This window comes from Acanthaster planci, linkage group LG04 (assembly GCF_054643075.1).
Source record: "Acanthaster planci isolate LZ-2023a linkage group LG04, COTS_SCS, whole genome shotgun sequence".
Lineage (NCBI taxonomy): Eukaryota > Metazoa > Echinodermata > Asteroidea > Valvatida > Acanthasteridae > Acanthaster > Acanthaster planci.
In genome coordinates, this window is record NC_141780.1 from 9,712,921 (window position 1) to 9,722,713 (window position 9,793).

At 38.5% G+C, this 9,793-nt stretch overlaps 1 protein-coding gene across 3 annotated transcripts in view; it reads left to right on the plus strand.

Moving 5' to 3' along the window:
* The window catches only part of LOC110988713 (microphthalmia-associated transcription factor-like), a 117,850-nt gene extending 110,392 nt beyond the window's left edge, over nt 1–7,458 (plus strand). For all 3 annotated transcript variants that reach the window (XM_087136247.1, XM_022252492.2, XM_022252493.2), the window contains one exon: nt 724–7,458. In XM_087136247.1, the coding sequence (XP_086992373.1) occupies nt 724–1,116 (393 nt within the window). In that variant the 3' untranslated portion in view covers nt 1,117–7,458. The remainder of the gene's footprint in view (nt 1–723) is intronic.
* The last annotated feature ends 2,335 nt before the right edge of the window (nt 7,459–9,793 follow it).

The following is a 9,793-nucleotide window of genomic DNA, read 5'->3' on the forward strand; positions in this document are numbered from 1 at the left end:
GTGGCAGTCTAGACATCTTCATTAACCATATCAATTCTTTCCACAGGACAATAAAGTTCACTAAGTTCATCTTTCTTGACCTTTCCTTTTGTCCTCTTGCATTCATTTATCCTGGTTGATTCTCTGTTTGCTTCTTTGTCCTGTCCGCTTGTCATTTTGCCTTTGAGAAAGATTCTGCTAGGATCAAAACGTCAGGCCCTCCATATTTTGAGATTTGTATTTTAGGTTTTTGTAGTCAGCAAGCAGTTTGCAGCAGTTTTGTATTACATATCTTTGATATCTGATGACATCATGATGGCATCACAGAAAAATGTTTTTCCGTTTTTTTTTCCCTGCAGAAAAAAAGGCAGTCATGGGGATCAGCCTATTAGGTCTACAGGAAGGATTTATGTACCCATCCTCATGTGTGTTAAATCATAATCTGCCTTGAGCAGAAGTACTGTCTCATTTGTTGAATCGAACCAGGCAGTATGTCATTCAGAATATGCCATATCAATTGCCTTGTTCTCATTCCACAATGTTTCAATGGAAACACAGCATTGTCATTGGAATACTGTCTCAGAGTGATCTATGCACCAAGTGGACTATTTCCTGTTGTGCGAGATGTTCCAATGAAATGCTAGTGTTCCAGTCGGGACAGTCCAGTGAAATACAAACCTTCCCAGCTTTTGAGACCCTCTCTTATTTTCATATTTGCCAAAAGTCCCTTTTAAAATTTTTCAGGAACTTGAGATGAGATGTAAACAGTACAATGTACCTGCAACAGCCCTGAGTGATGAAACTAAGACAGAAAACATTGCAGCTGAATTCATGCGTCTACAAAGTTCTGATATAGATCTGAACATCAAGGAGGCGAAGCAAGAACAAAAGAGGGTCTGTGAACAAACAAACTCTGCATCTTGTCCTGAAACTCAAGGTAATGCATCTGATTTGCCTGCATCTTCAAATCAGTCAGGTGTACATGTAGATGACATGAATGAAGACAATACACTTCGCATTGGTATTGATCCATTACTTTGTCAGTCATCTCCAATGGCATCACTTCATAGTAGCAGACGAAGTAGTCTTACAAGCACTGATGATATGCAGGATCTTCCACCATCTGACTTCCTTTGAAATTGCATCAGCTTTTAGTCTGCTGGTCAGACTGTGATTGAGGTTTTCAAAGTGTGCATGGATGTGTATTAGTTTTAAGGTGACCACTTAAAAGTTTATTTCATTTCCAGTTCAGTTGGCATACTTTACCTTCACTGTAAATAATCTCATAGTTCACATCATATCAGTAATGTACATGTAGCATGATTTAATGGACTATATTTCTGTAAAATCTTTCTAATATGATCTTCATAAAAAGGGTATGTTGTGCACAACTTTCAAAATTACCAACACATTATCAAACCAATAGTTTTCTGTTATTGTTACAAAGCAACTACATTTACTGCAAATTCATTTTGTATGCCAATTAGGTCCATTATGTAGTTGTAAAGTCCCTTTTTTAACTACAAAACCTATCATAAGCCTACCTCACATAATCAAATAATAAGTATAATTTTCCGGCTTTCATTGTATTATTTTAGATACTTATGTACAAAACCTGCATACAAAAACTCAATTGATAATGGTATTGTAGTACAAATTGTAATGTTTGTCTTACAACGAAAAGATACATATTACAACTTTGTTGCCTCATCACAATTTTTAAATCCAGATTCCACAATGTCCTGCATTAGTTGTGCATGGAGAAACATCAGTAACCAAGTGATATGTAATGCTTTTCCTTTACTGAAAAAAAAAGTGTTATGAAAAGTGTGATTCAATCTGGTCGGTGTTTTTCTCCCTTATATTTCTTGCTTCTATCACCATGTTTGCAAAACCCCATTCCTTTTTTGCATCATTTGAGGGACTGTGAAGTTAACTTATATGAAACTTAACATTGGAAAGGAAATTCTCTGCCCACGTTTTCTCTTCTTTGGAATTCATTTTCGTATCACAAAAGTGAATTACTTTCTTACATGGGAGGTGCTTTTCGCACTTTCTCCAACAATGGACAAAATTTCACCTTTCCACACAAGTTAGAAATGGTTTTCATACCTCATGAGTGGGATAAGATATTTGCGTCTTTGGACACAAGTGGAAAAACATTTTTACACTTTGTTAAATGCAAATGGAGTGGCAAGTCTTTTTTTTTTTTAAGTTTCCCCATTCCCATTCACAGTGTATATTGTTACATTTGTATACTCATGCAAAATATATTAGAGCATGGAAAATGATTGGCATTTAAATAGTAGTTCTAAACTGGTTTAAAATTGAAACTTTCAGTCAGCACCCTTGTGAATCTAAGGGAATTCTCAGATATTTTTGCGAACTTTGAAAATATTGTACATTTAAATTTGTTATATTAAGAGGTTGGATGAATAATAGACTGGGTTTGCTAAATATTAGATGGCAAATAGATGCATTAAACAATGTAGTTATTTAATGTATTAAAGCAAGCTGAACCGTGAAATTGTTAATTAAATGTACCACAAGAATTTTTGCCTCATGTAATTATAACAAGCTATTCATGTAGTTTTACTGTGCCTCGTGTAATAGTTTCCATAGGAGTTGAACTCTGTTTTATGGTGGAGTTTTAGTGAAACATTACAAAGTTTTGTCTGAACTGTTTGGTTGAACATATATGTCTGGATAAATAGACGGATTGTTCATGTGACCTGTTGTGGTATCAAACACCAACAGACATGGTGTCCTCACAAAAATCACATAGCAATGTGTGTTGTAAGTGTTGTTTCCCCAAATAAATGCAACAGTCAGTTCAGTACCCAGCCTACTGGTGTGCTGAGTGCTATAATGAGAATTGGCTATATTTTTGTTCTGCAGCACTTACAATTCTCTTTGCTATAGGAGGCTGCCATGTTTGATACCCACTTTGGGTCACATGACTCAGTGGGCTTAATCAGTCAATTATTGTTGGACTCCCTTTTGTGCCTTACCAAACATCAATTGTGATATCTTACATGTGATTGCAAGCATGAGGTGAGGTAATATTCTACCTTTCTATCATGCATTCTTTGTAAGAATGTGACTGCCCAAAGGATGAGGTGGAAACTTCTCAATATTAAAGTGTTCTTCCTTTCTGGTTTACAACTGCTTTATTTACAAACTTTATATATAGGCATAAAACAAACACGATTCAATCAAGGATTTCATCAAGTTGCAGGCAAAAATGAGGTTTATAATCAACTGTTAAATTATCTCTTTGTTTTCTGATTCTCAGCTATCCGATTTAATGTATTTTGTTACTAAAAAAAATCAAATTCAAATTCAATCAGTGAAATATAAAATCAATTTGAACCTTTACAAATCATTTCAGGCTCCTCACAATCACAGAAGATTAGAGTTCAATGTCATAAAAATGCACCAAGGCTTTGTTCTTTCTCATTTAGAAATACATGTAGTTTTCAATGTATACATCCGTTATAGTTTAGTTCTGGCTCCCGCTCTGTCAACTCTGTCACTCGAGTATTTGTAGACGTTGTGTCGTCCAAATCAATTTGTAACACCGGGTAGCACGGGTAATAGGATAGTTGTGTTTGACATCAAGAGTGACCACTGACCATCTAATTTTAAAGAAATGGCCAAACTGTACAATTATTACATTTCTAATTTGGAAGGAAAAGATAAGTTCCTGACTATAATTCAAACTTCAAAATAATCCGTAATAGCTTTTGGATTAATTTACACAGGTGAATCCTTCACCCTTGACAAATATAACTGTGAATTCAAATCAAATTACATCTACAAATTCTATCAATATTTTCAGAGACGGAGAGGAACTTCATCTTGTCAAAACATCAGTGAACTTTAGAAAATAATCTGCCAAAATAAATAGGGTGTTTACACTTACAAGTTTCTTCAGTGGAAAGTGTGTAAGGTGGTTGAGTTCTGCTCCACTGCTGGCCCTGACAACAAAATCTGACAGGCAAGGTTTTCCTCGGTTCTGTTTTAACAGCGGCAGGTAAGTTGTTGCATGAGACACCTGGATTTGTGCCTACTGGGCAAAAGTGCCTCTAATTGTGTCTTTTGGCCAATGAGAAAATGCTTTTGGGAGCTACTCAAATGTCATGCTGACATAGCGCAATCATCTGGCATTCTGACTCTTAGCCTACAGTTGCTATGGTACTTTCCACATCACTTCCATTTCACACTTCACTCCAACAAGCTCAAGCTAATTTTTTAATAATAAAAGAAACAGCTTTCTGCCAGAACCTGGCTAACCTAATTTACTAAGGAAAAGACACAGACACAGGTTCACCTTCAATCAACACATCTGGAGTGAACGTTTAACCAACTGGTCAGGAGAGGGGAAAAAACTTCTGAACATTCCTGAAATTGTCTCAGCTCCCTGGGAAGTATACTAGCCCAATTCTTCCAGTACAAATGGCTAAACATAACCATGTTTGTCTCCATGTACTTCTAGGTGGAGAGAGGCACATAGGGGTGAAGTGACTTGCCCAAGATAACAACATACTTCCACATGCTGGATTTGATCCTCTGACCCTATGATCAGAAGCTACAAACCGCCAGTGAGGCCACATACCCCCATGTTAGCAATACATGATAGAAAGGTGGAATATTATTTCACTTCATGCTTTCAATCACATGCAAGATATCACAAGTGTCATCGCAAGGCATGAAAAGGAGTCCCACAATAATACAATGATTGTGCTGCTAAGTCACGTCACGTAATTGTCATGAGGTAGGCCTATCAGATGATCTCTTCATTCAGAAGCATGTGCTGTTTTCACCTTTGCATTTATATCTTATTAAAAAGTGTAACAATATCATTGAGCATGTGTTGAAACTGTTCACTGAGAGGCTCTCTGGAATGTATATTTCTTCTAATTTGCAGTGTTTTAATAGCTTGCTGCCGGATTATCTATAAACACACACAATTTTTCTTATTGGTTCCATGGAGGACATGTACATTCATTTGAGGATTCTTTTTTTATGTCAGTGGTTTACATGAAAGAGTTGTGCTCGAGTTGGTTAAGTGCAGAAGATAAGCTGTATGCAGTTACAGCTAAGTGGACCCCCAACCCACAATAATTAGAATTGAAACGGGGAGCCCAGACCATAAAAGAGCTAAGAGGTTTAAAGACCTTCTTTGTTTGGGTGGTGAAACCACATTTACAAAATAGATAAAGTTAGAAAAATCCCACCCAGCAACTCCTTTGCATTGAAACAACTGCAAACAAGCACACATAGCCATGGTGACGTTATATACACTGTGGACCTTTTGTATGTGAACCAGTTGATGTCTGGACAGGTGCTACAATTTTTTCCAGGGCAGTTGAAAAATGGCTAAAACAAAGAACTCAAGAGGGAAAGAATGGAAAAACTGATTTCTATAAAGCTCGAGGGTTGTGCCTCCCTACATATTTTATGGGTGCCAGAAATAAATTGCAAGGTTGAAGAATCTGTGGAAAAAGGGCTTTTGCGGGGAACCCAACATTAACTTTAAAACAATAAAATGTGTTTGTAAAAACCATGCTGAAAACTTTTGAAAAAAAGGAAGATGTGATTGTAACAATGGGTTCCAAAGTGATTGACAATTTTGTGGAAATAATTCCTCGTTTGGTTGTGACCATGGGAGCTACAAGACCGAAAGATTATCCCAAAGATTTTAAACCTTTGGGTCAGGGAACTAAACAAAATTGATGGTAGCATATCTGGTTTCAAACAGTCTAATTCCCTACCCGAAGCAACTGTTAACATTTCTTACGATGTTAAAACAAGTACCTATGCCTATAGAGTGTAGTGTGCAGGTTGCTTAAAAGTCGACCTAATCAAAGCTTGTGCAAAAAAGGCAGTAGGCAATTTAAAAGACACCAGCACACACACATACCTGTTTTACATACGAAGTGGGTACATTACTTTGTTGTCCTGTGGTTAAGGAAGCTTGAAGAAATGCTCCTTTTTCTCTAACTAGGATAACTCCTTTGAGCTGGATTTTGATGATGATTTCCTTGACTGTTCCTCTTCATTTTGCCATGGATAACATTGACCCCAAAATGCCTCTGAAACTAGTTTTCAGAGGGGGAAACGTGTGGACATGTGGGAGTCCACACTACGGCATTGCACCCTACATTGTGTGGACTTCTTTTGTGCAGAGGTCCACACTATGTATGCCACGCCTGCACCCACGTACCCACACAAGTGTGTATTTGCCTGCAACTGGGGACCCCCTATTGTTCCTCTTTTGTTTGTACTATTTTAGAAGACCACCCATATGTTTTGTACACAGTTGTCAATCGGGGACCCTCTGTCAGTTGGACACCTTATTGTCCTCTATTGTTCAGGGTCCCCAATTGAATGCAGAAACAAACTCACATACACACTTACTGTTGACATTCCTTTCTTTTCATGCAGTTTAATAAGAAAACTCGGTGAAAATTCATGTACTCATTTTTTTGAAGTGGGAACACAATTTTCAGCTGTTTTTTGTACAAGGTTTCCTTAACTATTACTTTTCCTATTACGACAGATGACCCCTAGAATGCCTCTAAACTTCTTTTTCAGAGAAGGGGAAACATCCTGTGTACATGTGTAAGTCCACAAAACGTCTTCCTTTCCTGCATCATGGACATCTTTTGTTCACAAGTCCACGCTAGGTATTTAAGGTTAGCGCACTAAGTCTGAGGGTATATCAGAGGGGGAAAGGGTGATTATAAACTAAATATTTACTAACACTTTCCAGTAGCAAGAACTGTGAAGCACCTGTGTCCCTAAATGTGACTGCTGTATAGTGTAGTAAATCTTTGCTGTCTCCAAGTGAAATGTACCATTTACTAGCAAAGAGCAAAACAGTGTCACTTCAGACAAGGAATCCTCTACTAAATCTTCATCTAGTTGTAAGCCTTCAGATCTACAGAGGTAGTAAAAGCCATTGGCTTAGAAACAAAAGCCTGTGATTTCTAAATGGAGCTGTTTGAATTAACTTGCCATCTTTCAACACCAGGAACTTCACTGGAATTTTTAGCATCACTGGCTTTATCACTTGTTCTTAAAACCTTCTAAGAGATGTATATCAAAGAAGTTAATTAAAAAATCACATTGGCAATTAACCACCTGTAACATGCATGTAAGCCCAACTCTAATACGTGCAGTACAATACCTACATTTTCCTCTAGAAAAGGCTATTCCTTCATGAATACAGATGCTAAAGGTAAACTATCAGGTACAGTTGGGTTTTAATTTTTGTCAAAACTATTGCTTAATAGGTAGTAGAAAAGTTGTGCTCACTATAACCAAAAATTGCTAACTGTAAGTGTAAGCACTTCTTCATGACATCATTTGAATGGTTGTGCTTATGGTTGCCTGCATAGATATTTCCATAAGTGTGCCTTTTGCCATGCTTAGTACTTACAATCTTGATGAAATACATGTAGAGGTCATGGACAGATGGTTAGGGTTTACTGTTTGTCAGAGCCAGAGTTTTGCATTGTTTATTCGAACCCCCTAATATTTTTTATGGAAGTACATGTACTGTCTGCAGCTGTTTGGTGCCTAGCTGCAGGGTGCGACAGGAAACAGCCAGAGAGGTTCCAGCTAGTGGTTACATTACACTTCCTGTGCAGGCAGAACACTGGCCATGTGGTGGGAGCCTTTGTTCTCTTAGTCATTCTGACTCCGTGCTTTGAGAGGGTAACATTGACTCCATGCCACAGCACATACAGTGTTTGCCTGATCTGTTTTATTACAGTTTTCAGCTTTTGGAGTTAATAATTTAATGTACCCCCTGGGGTGATGCCATCCCGAGTCACCTGGGGTGCAACATACACACATAGCCTCTGTTAGTATAAAATAGTGTGACATTGGGCCCTGAAGCTTAACTCACCCATTTTTTGACAAAAATGTCATCAACCACGTGTACACATACATTTACCAGGCTGTCTGTCATGCTTTTAAAAAGTACACCGTGTTCAGTAAAAAGCAGCAATACTTCTGTTATAACTCCTGCGTTGACTTAAAGTGCAATTTGTTATTGCCTAATGACCAACATTTATTATCCGATTATTCTCAGACTGATAAAATGGACAAACATGAATCTTTGTGAATATGCCACAACTGTTCTTTACAAGTCAAAAGTTTGCCAGAAACCAGTACTATGGGCAAATTTGCAACAAAATGCAATAAAGTGGGGCATACCAGACCACCTGTGTTTACCAGACCCAGCCATGAGTAGGGCACACCTGGCCCACCATGTATGGCCCACAGACCATGAAACACCTGACCCACTACATAAGGTACACCGGCCCAGATACACAAGTCACATCAGACCTTGTCAAAAATTAGGGCACACCAGACCCTATTATGATATGACCTTAACAAATGGCAACACCATGTACCAGGCCAAACAACCTATCATGTCCTTTCAACACCATTTACTAAATCTGAATGAACATTAATAATGACCTATTAATTAGACCTTTCAAGCACAGGATTTTCCCCGCTTAACACTATGAGCTACGGGAGGAGTGGCCCTGTTGAACCTACCTACAGCGAGCCATTACCATTGCCTGTGATCATGTACTGTAACTGTTGTCATGGTATATACAAATGTGTACAGTATATGATACGTAAATTCCTACTGCCTGCAATACACTTACTGGCCCTTATGATATTGCACAAGAGATTTTAGCCTGGGTCTTTCAAATTCCCGCCAGAAAATGCTCTTCATTGTTTGCAAGAAAACCCCTATGCTGCCTTTGCTTAACAATGTTTGTTTACATAAACTTCTCCCATTTAAAACTATGGGAGGAATAGTGGCTCAAGGTGGACCTCCTCGACATGAATGACATCTAGTAAACCGTAAGGCAAAATTGGTTAAGAAATAATATGGATGGACTTCCTTGTTACATGTATTCCATTAGTGGTGATGGCAGACCTGCCAAGTTTCAGAAATTCCAATGCGTGAGATTTTGTCCAATTGAAACCCACGTATTATAATGCATAATCTATTGTGACGTCATAATTTGAATAAACTATGCATAGTGACGTCATCAAAACCAAATGAAAGTTAATGGATGAAATGCTTGGGATCTCTTCGGGGCTCGTAAACATTCTTTTTAAAAATTTGCAAAACTAAATCTCATCGCGATATGTTTTCAACTGTGTCGTGGAAATGATGTTTTCAAGTCAACATTTATACAAAATGTCAATGAAAAAAATTGGAAAAAGTTTGAGTGCATGGCTCATGTACTACATTCTACAACGCCCGTCCACGACGGAACGGAAAATTTATCGCGCCGCAGTACAGCATGCGTTGTCGATCTATTTATTTATTCTGCATCTGGATCTGTTGTTTAGACCTAGGTCTAGATCTTCGCGCTACGCGGGAACGCCGAGAAAATAGGCCTAGCCGAAGCTTTAGAAGCCGGTGTCGGAGACGGCCTACACGTGGCGTGAGTGATCGGTAGTGCATAGTCGTTAGTCAAGGCGCGCGTGGCACTAGCTTTACACGTGTACTCGGGACGCACACAATTCACAAGCTTTGCCACGTGCTCTGCACAGCCTGTCTTCATCATGACTTGTGTGCGCCATGTGTCCAGGTGAGCCTTGATTGAAGGCTATTACTGTAATACGGCGCAGTACGCGTGTGCAGTACATCATAGAAAACAAATTGATGCCCGCGACCAACCTTGTCCAATGCGTGAGTTTTTGTGAGTTATCGTCGTCATTTGCAGAATGCGCGAGATTTTAGCTTGATGCGTGTGAGCGTTAGATTTGGCCA